This window comes from Dipodomys merriami, unplaced genomic scaffold (assembly GCF_024711535.1).
Source record: "Dipodomys merriami isolate MVZ:Mamm:240054 unplaced genomic scaffold, mDipMer1.0.p SCAF_434, whole genome shotgun sequence".
Taxonomy (NCBI): domain Eukaryota; kingdom Metazoa; phylum Chordata; class Mammalia; order Rodentia; family Heteromyidae; genus Dipodomys; species Dipodomys merriami.
Window position 1 is genome coordinate 344,316 of NW_027205982.1, and position 24,796 is coordinate 369,111.

Genomic DNA, 24,796 nt, shown 5'->3' on the forward strand with positions numbered 1-24,796 from the left:
CACTCGCCTTGAGCTGAAGAGCTGAGGGACAGCGCCCAGGCCCAGAGTTCAAGACCCACCACCGACCAAAAAGAAAAGTGAAAACTGATTGAAGGAAGGCTACGCCGATGATGAGGGAGGATCTCTGTGTGTGAGTCCCTTGGCGGCAGCCCCTGGACCCGTGGTTTTGATGGAATCTAAGCCCCACCAGCCGGGCCTGCGTCTACACGTGTGCACAGACCCTGGACTGTAAAGACCCTGCTAGAGGGGGGCAGGTGTCTTGTGTGTGTGTGTGTGTGTGTGTGTGTGTGTGTGTGTGTGTGTGTGTGTGTGTGTGTGTGTGTGTGTGTGTGTGTGTGTGTGTGTGTGTGTGTGTGCGTGTGCGTGTGTGTGTTGATTTCGGCCGTCCTGGTGGGAGGATGGGCCTCCATGTCAGGAAGCCTCCGGTGTTGGGCCTTAGCCCTCCCTCCCCCTGGGGCAGAGCTGTCTCTACTCAAGGAGTGGTGGAGGGAGATGTGCAGGGATCCCATTCTAGGCTGAGCCCCCCCCCCCCGCCCCCATCTTTCCCTGGGAGAGCCAGGCTTGGAGGAGGGAGCTGAAATCTGCCCCCAGACAAAGAAGCCAGTCAATCAGACACAGCCATGTTCCTCTCCTCCTTTTCCAGAAGATGGAAATCCCGGTGTGTGATATACCCGCGTGTCACGTACACTCGATGCATAGCGATCCCCCTTGCGTGCGGTGTGGGGTTTAATCGTGCCGGCCTCCCCTCTACCATGAGGAGCCGGGTGTGAGTTGAGGTTAAGTACAGGAAAATGTTGGCTCAGGAGGAATTAAGTAGGGCTGGCTTGAAGCTGACTTCTGGGGAAATGGAGGCAGTCACTCGTAACCCCAGGGCGTGGAGGGGTGAGCGGGCCTGGACCCTCTACTGTCCGTGGTATTTCTCATGGTTTTCCTGCCCGGGCTGGCTTTGAACTGCCATCCTCAGATCTCAGCCTCCTGAGCAGCTGGGATGACAGGCGTGAGCCGCCGGTGCCTGGCGCTCTTGTCATTACTTCACAGACAAGTAACCCCCTGGTACTGGTGACCGAGTACTTCCTCACCTGCTAGGAAATCTGCTGCTGCTGCTGCTGCTGCTGCCTGGTAGGAAACAAGAGGCACTGGTCATCCCAGCTACTCAGGAGGCTGAGATCTGAGGATCGAGGTTCAAAGCCAGCCTGGGCAGGAAAGGAGGTGAGACTCTGATCTCCAATGAACCACTAGAAAATCAGAAGTGGTGCTGTGGCTCAAGTGGTAGCTGAAGAGCTGAGGGGCAGCGCCCAGGCCCGGAGTTCAGGCCCCACTACCAACAGAAACGACCGACAGAAACAAAAAGGCCCCAGCCCGGGTGGAGCCCCGGGCGCCCCGCCCCTCCGGGCCCGGGCCGCGCGGCGCCTTTAAGGTCGGCCTGGGGCCGTGATGTCAGCCAGCAGCGCGGGCCGGGACTGGAGGCCCGCAGGACGGACTGACAGACTGACTCGGGACAGACGGGACGGGGCGGCCGTGCCCCGCGGGGGACCCCGGGCCATGGGCCGCTTCCAGCTGGAGGACTTCGCAGCGGGCTGGGTCGGAGGTGAGCGGGGCGCTGGGGACCCCGCGCCAGGACGGGGAGCTGCCGAGGGGGGGGGCTGGAGCCGCAGGTGCCCTGGGGACCCCTCCCTCCCCCCACACCCCTGGCCCGGGTCCTGGCTCTTGGGTTCCTTCCCTGGGTCGCCTCCCCCACCCCCAGCTGTGCTGGGGCTGTGGGTGCTTTATTATTATTATTATTATTATTATTATTATTGATGATGATGATGTTGATATTGCCAGTCCTGGGGCTTGAACTCAGGGCCTGGGCACTGTCCCTGAGCTCTTCAGCTCAAGGCTGGCCCTCTACCACTTGAGCCACACACAGCGCCACTTAAGGCTTTTTCTGTGTCTGTGGTGCTGAGGAATCGAACCCAGGGCCTCCGGCGTGTTAGGTGAGCCGCCTTCCCAGCCCTGGAGCTGTCTTTTAAAGGGTATTCTCTCCCCCTCCCCACACCCTTTTCTTGTCTCTCATTCACACGCACACGCGTGTGCTCATCATTTCCTATCTCTACTGCGTGTTCCTTCCTGACGCACCAGGCCGCGCTGCACAGGCATCCCCGGCTGTCTATCCCTCTGTGTCTTTATAGAGAAGCGTCCGCCTCGGGGATGAACGGGGAGGTTGGTTGGCTTGATTCCTCTGTCACTCGGTTTTCTAGCTTCTGACACGAATGATGTTTCTTCTTTAAACAATCTTTGAACGAGCTGTTTCTTAAATGAATGGGATTTAACATTTTTTTTTAGTTGTAAAGATACTGTACGGAGGGGTTACAGTTACAGGAGTAAGATACTGAGTGCATTTCCTATGAGCATTGTTACCCCCTCCTTTGTTTTTCCCTTCCCCTCCCTTCCCTCCCCAACTCCCCAACTCCTCCCTCCCGGCCCCAAGTTGTAAAGTTCATTTTCAACGTAGTGTCTTGTACATCTCTTTGTTGCAGTGGGTCAACCTGTATCCTTACTTCAGCATTTTGTTATTTCTCTTCCCCTCCCCAGACTAGAACAATGTATATACAAGATGCAGGGTACCAGAATCTAATACAGTGACAACAGGGGTTATACCATGAGGGAAGAACATACAAAGGAACAACAAAAAGATCACATAATACATTGAAAACAACAACGACAAAGAAAAAGCCTTCTGTCCCTATCTTGGAGTTCATTTCACTTAGCATCATCTTACATGGTCATATGTGCATAGCGTTTGACCTTTTCTGCTTATCTGGTAGGATTATCCTAGACATATACTAATTATTGCAAATAAGTTCTTTGCAGTGGGGGGGGTCTGGCTTACTTCACATAATATAAATTTTTCCATGTCTTTCCATTTCCTAACAAATGGGGCAGTGACATTCTTTCTGATGGAGACATAGAATTCATATATATATATATATATATATATATATATATATATGTATGTATGTATATATAATTTTCCTGATCCTGAATGGTATTTTGCATTATCTTTTCCTATCAAATTTTAGCTTTCTTGAACATAGCACGGAGCAACCCTCAGATTCAATCGAAGGACCTTTTAATTACGTATAACAAAAAGCAGAAGTTCATGCTATTCATCCTTTACATAATAAACTCAATTAAGTTTAAAAAAAGACTCCATGAGCCTTAGAGATCTTAAAGAAACTTGCACATGCGGAAAGAAGTTTCTAAAAGGTTATTCTCAAATACATCCCCCCCCCCCCCAGCGAAAAAGACACTGAGATTAAAACAAAAGAAATAAGAGCAAGAAACAGATCGGAGGTGAGGTCCTCTCCTGGCAGGAGTTCGAGTCTCTCCTGCCCGCTCTCCCCTCGGTGCCTGCTTCCAGGGTGGTGGGTGGTTCTCTTGGCACCCAGCACCCTTGGGCTGGGCCCAGCCCTGCCCTCTTGTCCCACCAGTGGAGGCTGGACACACCCACACCCTCTGTAGACAAGCCTCCAGTCATTTGGAAAGGCAGGTGAAGAGGGAAGTTCTTCAAGCCACCGCCTTCTGTATCAGACCAGATTTGACGGGCTTCAGGGGGCTGGTTTACGAACTGGCCTGTGAGAGGGTGGGGGTGATTGGGTCCACAAAGCTCAAGGTGGCTCTGATTGGACCAAACCCTCTCCATCATCACCGCAGAGCTGACAGAGACCGTTTGGTTCTGAGACTGTTCTTTGTGAATGCTAGCGTGCCTTTGTTTTGTCTTCATGAAAGTGATGGAGAATGTATGGACACTTAATAGGTGCCAGGTGCCCCCCGCCCCCCCCACACACACAGTTGGTCGTGGGGCTTGAGCTCTGGGCCTGGACGCTGTCCCTCAGCTCTTCAGCTCAAGGCGAGTGCTCTACCACTTGAGCCACAGCGCCACTTCTGGTATTCTACTGGTTCACGGGAGATAAGAGCCTCACAGACGTTCCTGCCCAGGCTGGCTTTGAACTGTGATTCTCAGATCTCAGCCTCCTGAGTAACTAGGATGACAGGCGTGAGCCACCGGCGCCCGGCTGCTCGGTATATTTTTAAAGCTACTTCGTTGAGATTTATTTCACATACCATGAGAATTCTCCCATTTTTTGAATGTATATAGTTCTGTGGATTTTTTCCATATCTTTTATTAAGTGGTTGAAGCATTGCTTATAAATTAGAGGTAGAACATTTTCATCCCCAGAAAGACCCAGACCGAGAGACAGCTGAGCCTCGCCCCTCCCCTGTCTCCCAGAACAAATCACGCATCTACTTTGGGCAAATTTGCATATATTTGTATTCTTTTCTGTGAAAAGGTCCAGTGCATCTATAGCTTTTCTCAGGGAATCTGAAACAAAACAAAGCAAGAAAAAAAACCAAAAACCTTCAGAAGGGACAACAGCCACTTCTGAGCATCTTCTAGAAGTTCAAGCTCTCTGCTAGGACTTCACGTACATCACGTCGTGACCCTAGAGCAGGACCTATTATTCTCACCTGCACCTCTGAAAAGGGCAGTTTAGAGAAGTAACCTGCAGGTAAATTAAAACCTCCGGGAGATTCCCTTCACCTCCTCTCACTCTCTTAATTTTCATTCATTCATTCATTCAAACTGGGGTTTGAACTTACGGCCTCCTGCTCTCCCTTTGCAATTTTCCTTTCTCAAAGCTTGGCACTCGACTATGAGTCACACCTCCACTTTGACTTTTTGCTGGTTAATTGGAGGTAAGAGCCTCTTGGCTTTGTCTGCCCAAGTTGGCTTTGAACTTTGATCCTCAGATCTCAGTCTCCTGAATAACTGGGGAGTGGCTAGTATTACAGGCAGGAGCCATACAGGAAGGCCATTCCCACCCTTTAAAGTTGAAATCTACACGATATAAAATCAACCATTTTAAGGTAAGACAATCCAGAAGCATCTGGTACCTTCACCATGCCCAAACGGCCCCCTCGCTGTAGCTCCAAAGCATTTTCCTGATAACTATGACATTAAAATGGCAGCCAAGGCTAAAGAATCCTAGGGCAGATGAAGCCACTGATGGGTGCCTCATAAATGACTTTGACTTTGTCTGGACTATTTCTTGTAAATGCATAGATCAAAGATAAATCGAAAGGGCTGGGAAGGTGGCTCGGTGGTAGAGTGCTTGCCTTGCATGCATAAGGCCCTGGGTTCAATTCCTCAGCACCACATGAGCAGAAAAAGCCAGAAGTGGTGCTATGGCTCAAGTGGTAGAGCGCTCGCCTTGAGCTGAAGAGCTGAGGGACAGTGCCCAGTGCCCAGGCCCAGAGTTCAAGAGTCTCCTATCTGTGGCTTCCAAATAGCCAGAGTCACAGACACATGCCAACACGCCCAGCATTGACTGTAAATTTCTTCCAGCTTTACTTCCACATCTCTCTTTTAGAAGCCTCCCGCTTCGGTAGCTTTGGTGGAGCTCTTCAGCCACGTCTACGTTGGAGCTACTTGCATCATTGTTGTTTGCTGAGCAAATGCTTTACAATTTTATTGGACTTCAGTTTGTTTATTTTTTAGCCAGACCAAAGAAGATCCTGTACTCATTACACCATCACGAGCTGTTCCCCTTCCTCCCAGCCCGGCTACCTACTAACCTACTTTCTGTCTTTACAGACTACCCAAGTCTGGATTACTCATATAAGTAGAATATACAGAATGTTGCCTTCTATGTCTGGCCTCTTTGTCCTCACACTAATGTGTTTTTGAGGTTCCTCTGTGTGCTAGCATGGCGCAGTAATTCTTTCCTGTTCAATTCTTTCCTGTTCATCACTCAGTGGCTGTGCCATGGTTTATCCTTATACATCAACTGATGGGTACTTGGGTGGTTCCCACCATTTTTTTTGTTATTGTCTTTGTCAGATATGGGGCTTGAACTCTGGGCCTGGGCGCTGTCTCTCAGCTCTTCAGTTCAAGACTAGTGCTCTACCACTTTGAGCCAGAGCGCCACTTCCGGTTTTCAGGTGGTTCATTGGAGATAAGAATCTCACAGGGACTTTCCTGCCCAGGCTGGCTTTGAGCCACGATCCTCAGATCTCAGACTCCTGAGTAGCTAGGATGACAGGCCTGAGCCACTGGTGCCTGGCCTGTTCCCACCGTTTGTGCATGTGTGTGTTAGGTACTCATTGGCATAGCTGCTTTTAATTCTTGGGGGTATATCTAGGAGCGGAATTGTTGGCAGTCATTCCTTGTGTACTTTCTTTGAGGAATAGTCAAATTGTTTTCTACAGTGACTGTTACATACAGAGTTCCAGTTTCTCTACATTCTTTGCCAATAGCTGCTATTTTCTTTTTTTTTAAATAGAATATTTCCATCTTAGGTATGAATGTGAATCTCATTATAATTTTGATAAGCATTTCCCTAAATGACAAGTGATTTTGAGCATTTATTCATGTATTTCTGTATTTGTATTCTTCAGAGAAATGTCTATTCAAATCCCATGTCCTTATAAACATTCATATTTGCCCCACAGAGCTCTTAATGTATTCTAGATACTAGACTTTTTTCAAATATATGACTTGTAAATGTTTTACCCATTCTACAGTTTCTCTCTACTTTCTTTCATTCTTTCATCCTTTCTTTTTTCTTTTTCTCTCTTTTTTTTTGTTGGTCGTGGGGCTTGAACTCTGGGCCTGGGCGCTGTCCCTCAGCTCTTCAGCTCAAGGCTAGCACTCTACCACTTGAGCCACAGCACCACTTCCAGTTTTTTCTGCTTATGTGGTGCTGAGGAATCAAACCCTCATGCATGCAAGGCAAGCGCTGTACCACTGAGCCACCTTCCCAGCCCCTTGGATTGTCCTATGACATACGGAAAGCTTTTGATTTGTACAAAGTCCATTTCATCTGTATTTTGTTTTATTTATTGTGCTTTTGGTGTCCTATTTAACAGCTCATCACAAATCTCAGGTTGTGAACCCTTTCTGCTATATAAGCGTCTGATGGTTTTCTTTCCACTATATAAGCGTCTGTTCTATCTTTTCTGTTGAGGTCCTCGATCTGGTTTGGTTTTGTGTTTTGAATCCATTTGGGATATGGTGTAAGGTGGGAGGGCTAACTCCGTTCTCTCTCGTATGGACATACAATTGTCTCAGCACTGCTGCGGCTTCTCCAGATGGAGCCCGGGTCTGACTCCCATTTTCTTCACTTTCCTTGATAGTTGAACCAGTGCCTCATACATTGGAAGCGCCCCCTAGCTAGTGAGTGCTGGACCGAATGAGCAAATACGTGTGCCCCAAACCTATGTCCTATGCCAGGATCCAGATGGTAGGAAGTTAGAACCACCACCACCACAAAAAGCCCGGATGGGAAGTGACCAGGTGTGCTCTGATCTGCAGGTGCAGCCAGTGTCATTGTCGGCCATCCCCTGGATACAGTCAAGGTAGCACCACGCTTCCCCCGGGGCCTGGGGAAGCGCTCAGGGATGGGACCACCCTTGGGACTTGGGCCTGCTGTTTCTGATCCCCCAGCCCATCACCAGCCGGGAGCAGGCTCTCTGCCTCAGCCCAGAATGGGTGTGTGTGTGTGGGGGGTACCCGGAATCCTGGTCTGGAAAGGCTCTCTTCTTGTTTGTTGGCAGTGATTTTGTTTCTGTGACTGTCTCTTCTGCCTGCAGGTTCTCACAGGTTGGTAGGGGCAGGGTGGGGTCCCCCCAGATTTCCCGAGAAGCCAAGCCATCAGGAAAGGTTTCGCGTGTGAGGCAGCACCCGAACCCCAGATGTGAGGATTAGAAAGGCTGCAGGCTGTGTGTGTGTGGGGGGGGGAGTAGCAGGGTGGAGGCGGGGAGGGAGGGGCGCCGGGAGTGTGTGCGTGGGGGTTAGTTAGTGCTTGGGAAACTCCACGTGCTCGGCTTTGGGGGCGCATCTGGGTCTAGACGGCAGCTGCCCAGCAGAATTTGGGCAAGACGGGTCCGTGGGTCCTCAGAGGGGCTTGAGGGACAGGTTAGAACTCGGGTCCACGGTGGAAGTAGGGGGGCCTCGTAGCACGAGGAGGTGTGGGGTGTGGGGTGTGGGGACTGTGGATAGCAGGGTCCTCCCGGCATTGGGGTGAGCACAGATACAGAGAGGGTGAGGAGGCTCGCCTCAGGTCACGTGGGTTAAACACTGAGGGACGAGCGTCTGCAAAGGGACGCACTTGGACCCCATCCCATCCCACCACCCGTGGGTCCCGTGTGACCCACAGGGCTCAGCTGTTCCCTGGGAGCGTGGCCACCCATCGCCCACCCTCACCTCGCACTGGACCCCTGAGGCCCGCCTCGGGCGGGTGCTCTACACCCCTTGCCATCCTCCGCATTGCTCGACATAGGCCTGCTTGCTGCTGCTGCTTCTTTTTATCTTTGGCCAGTCATGGGTCTTGAACTCTGGGCCTGGGCGCTGTCCCTCAGCTCTTCAGCTCAAGGCGAGCACTCTACCCCTTGAGCCACAGCGCCACTTCCGGTTTTCTGATGGTTCATGGGAGATAAGAGTCTCATGGACTTTCCTGCTTGGGCTGGCTTTGAACCTCGATCCTCAGATCTCAGCCTCCTGAGTAGCTAGGGTGACACCCGGCCGTACTGGCTTCTTGATGAACAGATCCGCCTTTTGTCTTCCCTGTTTGAGGTAACTGTGTAAGTAGAGAAGGAGGCTGTTCAGCTGGTGGAGGGCACAGCTGTAGTGCAGAGCCAGATGCAGCCTCGCACTGGCTGCGTGGCCCTTCCCCAGAGTGGCCCCTTCCAGGTCTGCCTGCCTCCCTGTGTCTTCCCATGCTGTTCCCCGCACACGGTGTAGCTTTTCCAATCACCTGAAACCCGGTCCTACATTCTGGGCTCAGCTGCCACCTCATCCAAGAAGGAAGGGCAGGTGCCTGTTTACTCTGGAACATTCGCCTTCCTTCTGGCTGACATTTTCTCTTGAGTCTCCGCCCTCGGAGAAAGGCCTGGCATATCCACATTACAGTCTACCTTCCTGCAATGCAGGGCATAGCTCTTCACCTCCCAAAGCCTCCATTTTCTTTTCTTTTTCTCTTTCTGATGGTTGTGGGGCTTGAACTCTGGGCCTGGGCGCTGTCCCTCAGCTCTTCAGCTCAAGGCTAGTTCTCTACCGCTTGAGCCACAGCGCCACTTCCGGTTTTCTGGTGGTTCATGGGAGATCAGAGTCTCACAGACTTTCCTTGCTGGGGCTGGCTTTGAACTGTGATCCTCAGATCTCGGCCTCCTGAGTAGCTAGGTTGACAGGCGGGAGCCACTGGCGCCAGGCCAGGCCTCCATTTTCTTGCCTATAAAATGGCTCCTCTCTGGTTAAAGTTGGGTCACAGGAGTTGGTCACACTGAAGACAGAGCCGGAGCTAGATAGTCCCACTCCAGTGAAGCGAGGTGCAAGGTAGCATCATCCCAGCTACGTGGCCAGAAGTTGAAAACCAGCTCCTGCAGATCTGATGAGCCCCAGGCTGAAAACCAAAATGCTAACGAAAGGCTTGGGGATGTGGCCCAAGTGATAGAGCACTTACCTATTGTGCACGAGGCCTCGGGTTCAATCCCCCACCACACATGTCCCTCGCCACATTAAGCACACTGAGAACCGTGTCACCCAGGTGTCCCCCAAGGACACTTAGTCGGGAGCGTAACGGCCGCAGGAGACAGGATAGAGACACAGAGGCAAGAGTCAGCCAGGCAACCGCGCATGGACACAGCTAACTGGCCTCGGTGGTCCTCTCGGACAGTGAACTGCGTTGAGTAAGGCTGAGCGGGGATGAGGGGGTGGTGCTGGCCAGGATGGAACCCAGGGCTGCATCCCAGACCCGTCCTTCGGGCATCTTTTGGGGCTTTGGGATGTGACTGATCTCTGAGCGCTCGCTCCCCCCATGCTTCCCTCTCTCCGCAGGCCCGCCTGCAGGCCGGCACTGGCTACGGGAGCACACTCAGTTGCATCCGCACGGTGTACCAGAGGGAAAGCGTAAGTGACCCTTGGTCGGGCAGCCCGAGCCTCCCCGACACAGGGGACCAGCCTTGCTCCCCGTCCGTATGTCAGACAGGAGCATGCTCATTCTTGCTCATCAACCTCTTTGACCTAGCATTCACCCTACGTTATATTACCTTAACTTACCTGTCCCCTGTCCCTGGTGCCCCTCCCAACGTTATTGTCAAGGGGGGAAAGTGTGTGTGTGTGTGTGTGTGTGTGTGTGTGTGTGTGTGTGTGTGTGTGTGTGTGTGTGTGTGTGTGTGTGTGTGTGTGTACTCCCTGGAGAAAGCTTGAAGAGTTTTGGAACCACAGTGTGGAAAATTCCTACCAACCCCCCCTCCAATGTAACCTGTATGTCTGTCAAGTAGGAATGAGGGCTGGGTTTGTGGGTTTGTGGGTGTCATGCTGCCCTTCGTCCGGGCATGGCATCCCTGTCATTAGCCACACAGGCTGGGCCTCTTCACAGGAGAAACCAAAGAATTCTCCCTTCTGGAGAGAGGATTAGCCAGGGACTTCCCAAGTCATGCTTTAGGGGAATTGGAAATAAAATTTCAAACTCAGATGGACTGACCCAACTTCAAGAAGCAGTCAAGTGCCGGGTGCCAGTGGTTCACGCCTGTCATCCCAGCTGCTCAGGAGGCTGAGATCTGAGGATCGCAGTTCAAAGCCAGCCCGGGCAGGAAAGTCCATGAGACTCTTATCTCCAATGAACCACCAGAAAACCAGAAGTGGTGCTGTGGCTCAAGTGGTAGAGCGCTGGCCTTGAGCTGAGGAGCTGAGGGACAGCACCCAGGCCCAGAGTTCAAGCCCCATGACCAACAAAAAAAAAAAAAAAAACAAGAAAAAAGAAACAGCCAAGTGCAAGCCTTGTTTGTAACACAGCCTTGTAGGTTTTCCTTGAGTCCCGGAAATCTAGCCCATTACGACTATTGTGTCTGCTGGGCTTGATTCTCACAAGTGCCCTCCTCTAAGTTCCTTGATCATGTCCAACAGAGAAGTATATCCCCGCTTCCTGGTGGTGTCTTCGCCCTCTTGATTGGTGTCTTGAAAGTCAGAGCGATCGCTGCAAACCCAGTACTTAGTGTTCCGGGGTAATCCTGTGCCACTCCTAGATCTTTTGAAAGGTGGCCATTGATTCTTCCTCTTGGCACACATTCCCCACACTGTCTGCCCGCCAGCAAACCAACCCCACAGCCTCAGTGCTGACTTTGGATGGGATTTCTCAGACGCCACAGAGCTCCTGGCTAGGCCGTGTCCCAAGTTATTGACCAACCTTTGTTATGGAGAAGAGCCTGGAGCAAGTGCGTGTGTGCATTTGTGTGTGTGCGCGTGTACACACTCATCCGAGTGGCCTGTCTGCGGCAGCCAGGTGCAGCACACATGGCCGGCATTTCTATCTTGTGCACGGTTTTGTCCATTATCAGTTGGTACCATCTCTGGCAAGTATGTGTGTGCGTGTGTGTGTAGTCCCAACTCCTCCAAGAGCCTGTGGAATGTTCTAGTGTTCCTCAGAGCGTCTGTTGGTAACCATTGAGAACGGGTTCCAGGAAAAACCCCAACTCCAGGGAACAGCACTGCACCCAGCCTCTGACGTCCTGTGTGTGGTGCCAGCTCCTTCCCGTGCCCTTCCAGGCTCCCTGGCCAGGGATCCCATGCTCAGGAGCCCCATCTGAACACGAGCTCCTCACGACAGGCTGCATGGAGTGAACTATCATCATCTGTCCGTTTGTCTGTCCCTAACAAACCGCCCACCCCGGAGTGACCGTCCCCACCATGTCTCGGTTCTATTAGTCCCATAGTGGATGTTTCCACCCTTCCCCCTCTCCTGCAGGCCCTAGAGAGACAGGCCCAGGGCATCCTGGCAAATCTGTTCCTGGCTCGGAGTCTCTCTCTCTCTCTCTGGGTTTTGCCACAGGTGTCTGGCTTCTTCAAGGGCATGTCCTTCCCCCTGGCCAGCATTGCTGTCTACAACTCGATGGTGTTTGGGGTCTTCAGCAACCTGCAGAGGTTCCTCAGCCAGCACCACTGCGGGGAGCCTGAGGCGGGTCCTGAACGCCACCTGTCTGACCTGCTCCTGGCCAGCATGGCGGCCGGCTTGGTCGCTGTTGGGCTGGGCGGGCCCGTGGACCTCATCAAGATCCGGCTACAGATGCAGACACAGCCGTGTCGGGAAGGTAAGAGTTCCGGGGAGGGAAGCCTGGTGCCCCAGGCAGCCTGTGACTCTTCTCTGAGTCACCGCATCTGGGCTGTGATTGTTAATATCCTGTCATTGAGTGAGCAGGTGTGTGTGTGTGATCACGGCACGGCGGACAGTAGCGCTCTTTTCTTTGTAGCCATAACTACCATCTGTTACATTGGCACGTGCCAGGCCCCCGTGAAGGGCTCTGGCTGGTTTCTCTGAATATCGGAGCCCCTTGCTCAAAAAGGGTCTGTGTGCCAGGTGCCAGTGGCTCACGCCTGTCATCCTAGCTCCTCAGGAGGCTGAGATCTGAGGATGGAGGTTCAAAGCCAGCCTGGGCAGGAAAGTCCATGAGACTCTCATCTTGAGCTGTGGCTCAAGTGGTAGAGCGCTCGCCTTGAGCTGAAGAGTGCAGGGACAGCGCCCAGGCCCAGAGTTCAGGCCCCATAACCGACCAAAAAAAGTGGGGGGGTAACCACATTTTACAATGACAGTAGCATGAGACGCTTGGACTGAAGAAGAGAGAAGGGGCAGGCATGTGTCATGCAGAGCAGAGCTTGGTGGCTGTGCAGTAGCACACCTCGCGTGTCTGATGCGTATGAATCCTGAACATGAGCCACTGCTAAGGGTGACGGGTCGGCTCCCTCACCCTGGGGAGACTGAGGCACGGACTCCACAGCCGCTCCTCCTCCAGGAGGAGGTCTGACGGCGCTCACCAACCAAGCCTCTGCTTCTGCTCCAGGGTTGAGTAGACGCTGTAGCTCTGCCACCCGGCATATTTCCTTCCAGGAATCTCTCCAGGAAAGGAGGGCAGGCGTCATTTTCTTCAACTTTCTAGACCAGAAGTAGAAAAGGCAAAGACTCATTGGGACCAGGAAGCAGAGGTGTCCAGGAGGTGTGTCCGCTCCTGGTTTTGTTTAGACTCTACACTGAACACGAATACATCTCACCCTCCGCCTTCCTCTGCTATTGGAAAAGCCAGCTTAGGTATCTCAGGGGCAGTTGGAAATAGTGAGGACTGCGGCCCAGTGGACTTCCTTCCTTCCAAGGGGGTGGCATGACCCGCCTACCCCGCCCCTGTGTACCACATCCCTGGATGCATAGAACCTCAGATAGTCTCTTTCCTTTCCTTTTTCCTTTCCTCTTTTTTTTTTTGGTCAGTCGTGGGCCTGGGCGCTGTCCCTCAGCTCTTTAGCTCCAGGCGAGCGCTCTACCACTTGATCCACAGCGCCACTTCTGGTTTTCTGGTGGTTTATTGGAGATCAGAGTCTCACGGACTTTCCTTCCTGGGCCGGCTTTGAATCATGATCCTCAGATCTCAGCCTCCTGAGTAGCTAGGCTGACAAGCGTGAGTCACAGCACCTGGATTCCTTTGATTTTTCTTAAACACACACAGAGAGAGAAGGAGACAGAGAAAGAGAGAGAGAGAGAGAGAGAGAGAGAGAGAGAGAGAGAGAGAGAGAGAGAGAATTTGACTGTTCTGAAAATTCTGAGATGTTCAGTTGGAAATGGTTAGATAATTCCAGTAAAACCAAACCCTGTGTGACCCCAACTTCTAACAACTGCACAGATGGGGCCAGGGCTGAGGGGGGCTGCAGGGGTAGGGTCTGCACTCTGGGTCAGGCCTCTCTCCAGGTGACTTTGCTGACAAGAGCGTCTCCAGGCAGCCGTGGGATCACGCTTGCCTTGTGGTGTTACCCCCGAGTTGCCAGTCCACTTTCGGGGGGATGGACGTGCGGTGGGAGAGGCTACTCCCCACACTGCAGCTGGCTGCCCAGTGGCTTTTGGCTTCCCTGCTCTGGGGCACGTGAAAGGTGGACCAGAGGCCACTCACTCTGAGGTGAAGGCCTGGGTCATCTAGTTCAATGAGTGGCAAACAGCGACCCAGAAACTCCCAAGTGAACGTTGATGGTGAGCCAGGGTTGAAAATTTACAGACTGGGGAACATGTGCAGTCTGGAAGGGGCCACCTCTGCTGGTGACACATTAACGGGCTCCCTGGCCAACCCTGCAGAGACGCTAAGAGATTGTGCCGGGCTCCATAGACAGTGTTATATTCTTTTGTACTCAATTACTTTCCACGTAATTAAAGCAACATATAAACTTATTTAAAATAGGTGGGTCCTTCTTCTTCTCCTTCTCCTTCTCCTTCTCCTTCTCCTTCTCCTTCTCCTTCTCCTCCTTCTCCTTCTCCTTCTCCTCCTCCTCCTCCTCCTCCTCTTCCTCTTTCTTCTTCTTCGACGGTCCTAGGCCTTGAACTCAGGGCCTAGGCTCCATCCCTAGGCCTCTTCGTGCTCAAGGCTAGAGCTCTACCACTTGAGCCATGGTACCTCTTCTGGCTTTTCTCCTTATGTGGTACTGAGGAATCGAACCCAAGGCTTCTTGCATGCTAGGCAAGCACTCTACCACTAAGTCACTTTCCCAGCCCATTCTAAAATAGATGTGTAATTTTCTTTCTCTGTGTCTGTCTGTCTCTGTCTCTGTCTCTCCCTCTTACACACACACACACACACACTCTCTCTCTCTCTCTCTCTCTCTCTCTCTCTCTCTCTCTCTCTCTCTCTCTCTCTCTCTCTCTCTCTCTCTCTCTCTGAATCAGTAGGGTAAGAATTTAGTTTCTGGCTTAGATGGACTGCCTCTAATTCTACCTGCACCTAAGCTAAGAAACTGTGGGTGGTTGGCTGAAGATCACCAAGCATCAGTTTGTCTGAAAGGCAGATATAACAATAGTAATCACATTCCAATGGAGAAGGAATGGGATGACATTTCACACATGAAGATCTCAGCATGAGTCTAGCATGTTAAAAAACAAAACAAAACAAAACACGAGAGCCGGGCACCAGTGGCTTACATCTATAATCCTAGCTACTCAGGAGGCTGAGTTCTGAGGATCATGGTACAAAACTAGTTTGGGCAGCAAAGTCCATGAGACTCTTATATCCCCTAAACTTCCAAAAAAAAAAAAGCTGGAGGTAGAGCTGTGGTTCAAGTGGTAGAGCACTAGCCTTGAGCAAAAGAAGCTCAAGGATAGTACCCAGGCCTTGAGTTCCAGCCCCAGGACCAACACACACACACACACACACACACACACACACACACACACACACACACACACACACACACACACACACACACACACACACACACACACACACACACACACACACACACACACACACACACACACACACACACACACACACACACACACACACACACACACACACACACACACACACACACACACACACAGGCTGTTTACAGTTTGTTCTGTCCCCAAAACAGAATGTGACCAGCGACTTTGTTCATGAAGAGCTGCCTTCATTTCGTTTGCTCCCTGAACATGTGGGTGATTAGATTCTCGAGGGGGTCAAAGGGTAGAGCCATTTTTCACATTCTTGGTGCACATTGTGAGATTGTTCTTCAGAAAGGCTGACAGCCTTACCCTAGTCGTTGCTCAAGTTTTCGGGGGAATTTCCACTTGGTGCTGAGGACTTTTTACACACTAACAGAAGTGATCGGGGGTGGTCCAAGCTCTCCCCACGCGCTCGGGAGGTATTCTGGATGGCCAGGAGGGAGGGGAGGGTGAGGGGAGGGGATTTACTGAGGAAAGCTAGCAGGGTGGGCCCAGGTTCAGTGGGCGGTGCCCTCACAGTGCACCTTCCCGTTCAACATCATTACTATCCTTTGCATGACCACGAGCCTAACAGAGCCTCTGCCTACACCGGAAGTTGGAGCTGGGTCCTGGTGGCCAGCTACCCCCTGCTACCCAGCCAGAGAGTCCTTCCTATCCCAGAGGCCGATGGCCAGCTCTTAGGTCTGTGTTTTCATTTAAAGCCCCCACCCAGCTTGGGGGAGGAGAGGGGGACTTAACCATTTACTGTGAGCTGCTCATCTCGGTCCTTTGACCAGGCTCAGCTGCGCAGTTCTGTGAGAACTCACGCCTGGAATTCTCTTCCTTCACATAAATGCTCCCCGAGACCCCTCTGAAGTCTGGTGGAGTGGTAAAGCAGAAGTCCTGGGTGCACAGCTGTCTGCCTGCCAGCCCACACTGTGTACGTACAGGGGTACAGATACATAGGGGAAGTAAGAAGGGGTTGAAAGGCCCCAACTCTGGCTGTGTGCATGAAGAAGGGGCTGTTGATAAGTCTTTGAGTGCGGGGTGGAGTCATGGGGAGAGAGGGTGTTTCAAACTAGGGAGAGCCAGGGAAAGGCAGGCATGCGGTGGGGGATGCAGCTGATTTATTTTACAGCGCATGGTGTGAGTGGATGTGGAGTTGTAGAGCGCACGTGTGCATCAGGATTCTCTCCACCAGACAGGGAAGAGGTTTGAACACCAGGAAGACTCAGGCAGAAAGACAGGTGCCCTCTCGCCCATCATCCTAGCTACTCTGGAGGCTGAGATCAGAGGATCGTGGTTCAAAGCCAGCCCTGGGCAGGAAAGTCTGTGAGACTCTGTTCTCCAGTGAACCACCAGAAAACTGGACGTGGCGCTGGGGCTCAAGTGGTAGAGCACTCACCTTAAGCTGAAGAGCTCAGGAATGGCGCCCAGGCCCAGAGTTCAAACCCCATGACGGACCAAAAAGACTCAGGCAGAGGTGTGTGGTAGGAAGGTGGACCCGGCCACAGGAGGTTGATATGGAGGTTACCCCAGCCCTGGGCGCCAGGCCGGGGAACAGAGGAGCGGTAGACAAACACCATCAGTGACACAGAACCAATAGCCCTGTATGAGGAGCGTGTCAGAAATGGCCCCGGGATTCCGGTGGCGGCAGAATGCCTTCCTGAGGTGACCGTGCTGTCACCACCGCTGTTTTGGAGCCTGATTGGCTCCAGCGAGGGCATGGCCGAGTTGGCCCAGATGCTGTGACGCAAGGTGCCTGCTAGACGGACAGGGTCAAGCTAGGGGGATGGGCAGAGGGCGCGCCGGGCCGGGGATGACGATCAAAGCCACGGCGTTAGGGGCCCATGCCAGGCAGGCGTAGGGACGAGGGAGGCTGAGGGCGAGAAGAACCAGGAAAGGGATCTGGGGAGGAGCTGAGCGTCAAGTGGGGTGAGCCGCCGTAACAGGCCGGCCGAGGCCATGGCGCACGCGCCAGGAGGCTGTCAGCGCTGCCGCTCCCTAACAGGTGCTGTCAGTGGCTGGGTTTTACACACGTGAGGCTTGGTTGTGTGACTTGCTCATACTCCTCCAGCCTCTCAAACCCCAGAGGCAGAGCCCCCGGGGCCGTGGTATTACAGGTCCTGGGGAAGGGAGAACTCATTCTAAAGAGACATGGATGGGAGAAGGAACAGAAGGAAGTTATTTTCTAAGTTGGGAGGAAAAGAACGAGAAAAGACAGAATTTTGTTGTTGTTGTTGTCATTGGTCGTGGGTCTTGACCTCGGGGCCTGGGCGCTGTCCCTCAGCTCTTCAGCCCAAGGCACGCGCTCTACCCCTTGAGCCACAGCGCCACTTCCGGTTTTCTGGTGGTTCATTAGAGATAAGAGTCCCATGGACTTTCCTGCCCAGGCTGGCTTTGAACCATGATCATCAGATCTCAGCCACCTGAGTAGCTAGGATGACAGGCGTGAGCCACCACTGATGCCTGGCTTAAGACTGGAATTTTTGAGGGCAAGAGGAAGAGTATTGGGAGAGCTGATATCAGAAGGCCTCACTCCGACATGTGTAAGATAATCTAGGTGGAGAAAGAGGACAGACGTTGCCCTATACTGGATATACCAAGACAATACGACAGGCTGTGCTGAGAGGTAAGCAGGGAGGCCATCAAACCTGTTCTAGAATATGAAGCCCTTTGGTAGAGAGCTTGCCTAGCATGCATGAAGCCCCGGGTTTGACTCCTCAGTACCAATAAACAGAAAAAGCCAGAAGTGGCGCTGTGGCTCAAGGGGTAGAGTGCAGGCCTTGAGCAAAACAAGCTCAGGGACAGCGCCCAGGCCCCGAGTTGAAGCGTCTAGACTGGCAAAAACAAACAAAACACAAGATGTGTCACTCTCAAGAAGAAAATCCTCTTTTGTAGGCAGTGTGAGCTTGGGGAGCAGCAGCAGAAGTTTGGAAGACTCCCCTGGTACAGGGCAGGTATGATAGTAGACCTTTGAGAAGTCACACACGGTCCCATCCAGCTCCTAAGGAAAGACTTCGTGGAAAGTCAGAAAGCCTTGGGGACATGACAAGGGACACAAAATCCTGGAGCCAGCCCAGGACTATCCAGTCTGGGCCTTGGAGGGCACTGGATTGGGGCACTAGCAGCCCAGGAGCGGGAATGAAGCTTGTGGAGAGGCTTGGGTAAAGAGCTAGGCAATTCAAAAGAACTCCTGGAGTTCTAGACAGTTCCGGACTAGATCTCCTTTTTCAAACTGTAGTCCCACATAGCTACCAGAGGCTGATGAAGGTACGTGCAACGTAATCAACCCTTGGAAGGCGATACGTTGTTGGTTGTTGGAGTCAACTGACCAGAGCAAGCATTGTCCTCGATTTTGAACTTGCTGTCAGTCTTGGTTATTCTTGGCTCTCGATGATGAGCACCAGCGATCATGGCTACAGGCCAGGACACCTGAGGTTGGCACGTCCAGTACTTTCAGAACCCAGAGTCATATCAGGACAGGTTCATAAACATAGGAATGACAGCTATTTCCTCTAAGGAAAGTGGATTTCTGCAGCGCGCATTTGAATCGAGTGCACTTGTCGCCATTCTCCTTCAACACAGAAGCTGAAGGAGGCCACCAGTGCTCCTCCTGAAGAGGGGAGGCGAGCCCTCCACCCCTTTTGACAATGTGGAGGAGACAAAGGCAGCAAGGTCGAGTCCTTTGCACAGGGTTGTACAGCCCATAGCTGTTGAACAGGGATGCAAATGACCCCTGTGCAGGGCTTTTCCCACTAAAGCAGGAGCCTGTCTTGGCTCTCCGGGCCCTGGGGCAATTGCTAGACTCTTTAGAAAGTGGAACTCGGGGCTGGGAAGGTGGCTCAGTGGTAGAGCGCTTGCCTCCCATGAATGAGGCCCTGGGTTCGATTCCTCAGCTCCACATAAGCAGAAAAAGCCGGAAGTGGCACTGTGGCTCAAGTGGTAGAGCGCTCGCCTTGAGCTGCAGAGCGGAGGGACAGTGCCCAGGCCCAGAGTTCAGGAAGTAGGCCCCAGGTTCCCATTGGTGAGATCCTGGGAACATGCCCGAAGGGTTTGGCGGTCTGCTAAGTGATGACCATACTGGGTGCTACTAAACATCTCGGATGGGTGTGGTAGGTGGGATGAATGATTTGGGAAGATCATTGGAGTGTCGTTAGCCCAAGGGTCCAACAGCACAGGTGTCAGATGCTTGCTGAGCGGAGCCCATGAACTTGGGAGGCCACGATGCTGAACAATGTGCTCTGCTTTTAATGGCAGAGTGCTCACGATAAGAAATGAGTAAAGCTTGGCTTATCTCCATTATAGAAAAAAAAAGGAGAGAGCATCCTCGAGAAATTAAATAGACTTCACCAGAGAAGCATGTCTATGAGTTTCCAAGAGCTCTTTGCCAGTAACCCCCCAAATCAGCCTCGGAGAGTTACCAAAATGTAGTTTTCACCAACTACAACCTATGCCGTGGTAAGTGTTACTGAGAACTCTGTTTTGTCTCAAGTGGAAGAAGTGATTTTCTTTGGAAGGGTGTGGTGACGTAGGGTCAATGCAATTGTCATGTATCAGCCTCGTACTTAAGAGCTCAACCTTTTAGTGAGCGTCCCTTATACCTCCTTTTAGAAATAAACTAATATAAATGAAGATAGAAAGCCAGAGGAGACCAAGCCCAGAGGCTCAGGACAGTGACTGGTCTCTACTGAAAAGACAGGAAGGGAAAGAAATCCAGTTAAGCCCTCCTTGCCTCTGGGTATGACAAGGAAACTTCAGACTGACTGTGAATGAGGACTTTTCTCTTAACAAGAAAGGGGCGGGGCTGGAGGCGGGGCTCAGTTGGTAGATCGTTCGCTGGCCAATGAATGAAATCCAAAAAGGAAAAGGAAAGAAGGGGGATGCACTCTCAATACAATGCTGGTGTCATAGAAAGCCCCGAAAGGCTGTGGGAATGTTCCCGATAAAGAGCTGGATGTTTCCGTTGGGAGACTTTGTCCCAGAGGGAGAAAATGCTACAGAGTTTACAGTGAGGTCAGATGAACAGTTTACAGATAGCAGATTAGATTAAAGGAGTATTACCAATGTAGATGTATAAAACTGATTACTGTCCTTATCAGACTGCATGCTTACTCAGGAAATAGGTTCAGCAGTATTTAGGGGTAGAGAGAGTCCTGATGTTTGTGCAGAAGAGTTTTCTTATTGAAGGGGGGGAAAAATAAGACTTGGACCTTTTGACAATGCAGGTTAGTTGACCTGTGACTTGCCAATAGAGTAGCCTGTAATCAGTAGCCCCTAAAAGCCACCACTACCCTAGTTGGGAGCTGGGAGAGGGCTAGAAGGAGCATCACAGTTTCTGGGGTTTGGACATGTGTTTCCTGCCCCCCCATGCATTAAGCAAAGACTTGATCTCCAAAGTGAGGCAGTCTGAAGGTGATGGAGGCTTTGGGAGGCGGAGCCTAATGGGAGGCGGAGCCTAATGGGAGGAAGTGAGGTCTTTGGGGATAGTAAGACCCCACCCCTCCCTTCCCCGTTCCCTTTTGCTTCGTGGATGATGAGGTGAGCTGGTTTGCCCTTCCTTGCTCCCTCACCACGAGATACTTGCTCATGACAAACCCAGCTTGGAAAGGGGCCTCCCAAACGGAGAACCAACATGAATCCTTTCCCTCCATCAGGTCTTTTCCCTTACGCCTTTCCTTACTGTCACGGAAAGCTGCGTTAGCACTTCAGTATGACTTGGGATCCATGGAGAGCTGTGTCAGCATCTTCACGACGGTGGCCGCCACGCCAATTACATTAATCGGCACTTAGCGAATTCTCAAGCAATGAAGAGGCGATTGCTTAGGTCCCGAATGTAGGAGAATGGGAATTTCCTTACTGCTTACCCTGGAAAGAAAAGGAAGAACCCCAGCTTCCTTCCCCTCCCACCCCCTCTCCCCAGCAAGCTGATCTGGCCGTTGGGCAAGCGTTCTTTCAACATCTCCACCTCTAAACAAGAGGTGGTTTGTCTGTACATTGCCTTTCAATCAGTAACTCCTGACAGCCACCTCCTACCCACCCAGAGTTGATTCATGAAAACCTTGACTCTTGCTCAGGCCGGCTTGAGCTAGAGAGGAAAAACAGCCAGCCGGAGTTCACACAGAGCAACAAGGACATGTTTCCCATCTGAGGGCCACATCACCATGTGTTTGGGGGAGGAAAGGTATCTCAAGGGCTTTCCATGGCTGATCTCGCCCTAAGGAGCCTTGTGCCCCCTGCCCTGCCCCACCCCGATGGAGGGAATGCCAGAGGCTCAGACTGATGTCCTCACCGCGGAGGTCTGGGATCTCACCCTGCTCCCCAACACCCTGGGAAGAGGGGAGGAGTTTGTTCAAGCTTTCCTCTCAGGCAGATAGAAACCTTCCCTTGACCTCAGTCCACACCAGGTCAGCACTAGTGGCTCACGCCCGTCACCCCAGCTAGTCAGGAGGCTGAGATCTGAGGATCGTGGTTCAAAGCCAGGCAGGAAAGTCCGTGACAAGTCTTTTTTTTTTTTTTTTTGTCGATCGTGGGGCTTGAACTCTGGGCCTGGGTGCTGTCCCTCAGCTCTTCAGCTCAAGGCCAGCGCTCCACCACTGGAGCCACAGCACCACTTCCGGTTTTCTGGTGGTTCATGGGAGATCAGAGTCTCACAGACTTTCCTGCCCGGGCTAGTTTTGAACCTCGATCCTCAGATCTCAGCCTCCTGAGTAGCTAGGATGTCAGGCGTGGGCCACCGGCGCCTGGCTGGCAGCGTTTCTCGTTGGGAACCCTGGTGGGAGTTGCCGAGATGATAAGAAAGGTTTGGTGACGACAGATAGGCCATGTGATGGCGAACTGCCAAGAGCGGGAGACGGGCCCTGGTGCCGGTGACTTACCTTCCTGGGTCACCCGTCATCTCCTCCCCCTCCCCCTGTCTTTGCAGCCAACCTCGGTTTGAAGCCCAGGACGGTGGCATTTGGGGCGCCGCCAGTGTACCAGGGGCCCGTGCACTGTCTGTCCACCATCGTGCGGACCGAGGGCCTGGCGGGGCTGTACCGGGGAGCCAGTGCCATGCTGCTGAGGGACATTCCAGGCTACTGCCTCTACTTTATTCCCTACGTGTTCCTAAGCGAGTGGATCACACCCGAGGCCCACGCAGGCCCCAGCCCCTGCGCCGTGTGGCTGGCAGGCGGGGTGGCAGGTAAGGGAGCCCCTATTCCCGGGCCTGCCAAGGTGGGCAGGGTAGGGAGGTGGAGAGGCAGGGCAACACCCAGCAGTGCTTGCTCAGGTAAACCCAGGAAGAGCAGGAAGTGGGTGGTGACCCCTGGTACTCCCCTCCTGGGTGATTGGCAGTCCTGTGAATTCCTTTTTTTGGTGGGCCACGGGCCTTGAACTCTGGGCCCGGGCGCTGTCCCTGAGCATTTCAGCTCAAGGCGAGCGCTCTACCACTTGGGCCACAGCGCCACTTCCGGTTTCCTGAGTGGTTTATTGGAGATCATGAGCCGTGATCCTCAGATCTCAGCCTCCTGAGTAGCTAGGATGACAGGCGTGAGCCACGGGCTCCCGGCCTCATTGGACCCTCTGTCTACACCCTGTGTCATGGCTTGCGTGTAAGAAGGAGGCCTGTGAGGTAGGAATCCATGTCAGAGATGCTGAGCCACCAACCCAAGATCACACAGCTTGGACAGGCGGGCTAGCCAGGACTCTGCCATCCAAAAGCCCCAAGTTCAAATCCACACTTGACTCATTTTGTGGCCATGGGCTCGCCTCCTTCATCAGAATCCTGCACTGCACCCCCACTTTATTTGGGGGCTGAGGGGGAAGTGACAACATCTTCTGAGTGGCTTGCCCGTCCCTCTCTGGCCTCTCAGCTACGCTGCTGACCTCATTTGCGGTTCCTTTATCTCCTCCACGCTGTCCTCTTTGTTGCAGCTGGAACCACACTCTGGTCTTGGTCACCACAGGACCTAGCTGTACTTTAATCTCAGCAAACACACATCAAAGCTCTCCTCTCAGTGCCCCCACAATAGCTTTCTACCTGCAGGTTCTCTGGGAGCCCGCCCTGCAGAGGTGGTGGTGGGCATGCTGATTGGCTGGAAAGACAGCAAGTACCCACCTATCATCTGCTGAGAGCAGCCTTTGTGGCGGCCTGATTGACAGGGGCAGCCCCGAGGGAAGCGGCCCGCTGTCCTAGCAGAAGCAGGAGGGGAGTGGACATCAGAGAAGCTTCCAGAAGCCCTGGGAGGCAGAAGGCCTAGGGAGGAGCTAGGGTCCACTTTGAGAACCACTGAACAACAGATATAAAACCTGGCAAACCAGCTGTCCTGGACTTTGATATCTGTTTTCTCTTCCCATCCAAGGTTATTGTGTTTATACAGTAACCTGGCATGGTTTGCCTGGCGTCCTTCCCAAGTGGCAGAAATGCCCAAGCCAGGGCCCCTGGTTTCATTACCCAGCAAGCGTGACCAGTGGCATGTGGCTCCTGGGTTTTATGCCACAGCCCTGGACAGAAACTGTTCCTGATTTTCTTCTTACTTCTTTTTTTTCTCCACATTTTGTTGTTATCACCAGTTATATGTTTGCCTTCCTTCTCCAAATAGTGCCCACTGCCCAACAGAAACCTGACATTTCTCTTTCTTGAGTGTCTGCTAGTTTGTTCAAAGGGGTTTCAGCGTGGATTTCGTTGTGTTTTCTTTTTCTGTACTGGGGGTTGAATTCAGAGCCTCGAATTCGCTATCTAAACACTCTACCACGTGAACCACGCCTGCAGTTCTTCTTGCTTTCCGTTTCTTTTTCAGATAGGGCTTCTCGCTGTTTGCCAAGGCTAGCTTTGGACTGTGATCCTCTCTTTTCTGCTTTCCAATAACCCTGATCTTTTTTTATCCCCCCTAACCTCCAAGCTTAGCACTACTTGGAATGTCGCCTCTGTGCAAATGTTTGTACAGCTTCTCCGAGTCCAAAGTAAATCCTGCCTCCCGGGAGCTGCCAGCCACCAATCACAGACCCCAGGTTCTGTGTGCCCTCGGGAGGTGCTATGAAGTTCTGTGGAACATGTGGCCTGCCAACCAATAAAAGCTGCTAAGGGGTTGGAGACATAGCTCAGTTGGTGGAGCGCTAGCCAATGAGTGAAGGTATCAGGTACTGCGTTTGAGTCCTGGTCTCAGACAAAGAAAAGGATAAAAAGTGCTAATAACACTGACGTGCACCAAGTCCCGGCTATGAACTGGTCCTGTGTTCAAGGCTTCTTCATGGATATCGCTTCCCAGGGTCCATCAAGCAACCCCATAAAGAAGTGGCCCTAACACCCCAATTCTCAGATGAGGGGACCCAAGGCTCAGAGGAAGCAAGAGACAGCCACCAAGTCCCACAGCAGGAGGACCAGGAACAGATTCTGCACCCTGAGTTCTGCAGATTGCAGAATTTCTGAATGGGAGAAGTCCTCAGGGAGCCGGTCGTGGGGCTTGAACTCTGGGCCTGGGCGCTGTCCCTGAGCTCTTCAGCTCAAGGCTAGCGCTCTACCACTTGAGCCACAGCGCCACTTCTGTTCTGCCTGGTGGCTCATTGGA

The 24,796-nt window shown here is 52.5% G+C and overlaps 1 protein-coding gene across 2 annotated transcripts in view; it reads left to right on the forward strand.

The window, feature by feature from the left end:
- The window catches only part of LOC138807795 (solute carrier family 25 member 48), a 108,859-nt gene that overhangs the window by 73,728 nt on the left and 10,335 nt on the right, over window positions 1-24,796 (forward strand). Inside the window, exons 1-5 of one of the 2 annotated variants that reach the window (XM_069993558.1) lie at window positions 1,460-1,588; window positions 7,358-7,401; window positions 9,878-9,949; window positions 11,871-12,129; window positions 22,174-22,431. In XM_069993558.1, the coding sequence (XP_069849659.1) occupies window positions 1,543-1,588; window positions 7,358-7,401; window positions 9,878-9,949; window positions 11,871-12,129; window positions 22,174-22,431 (679 nt within the window). In that variant the 5' untranslated portion in view covers window positions 1,460-1,542. Of the gene's footprint in view, window positions 1-1,459; window positions 1,589-7,357; window positions 7,402-9,877; window positions 9,950-11,870; window positions 12,130-22,173; window positions 22,432-24,796 lie in introns of those variants that run through there. The other variant, XM_069993559.1, reaches the window with a different exon arrangement.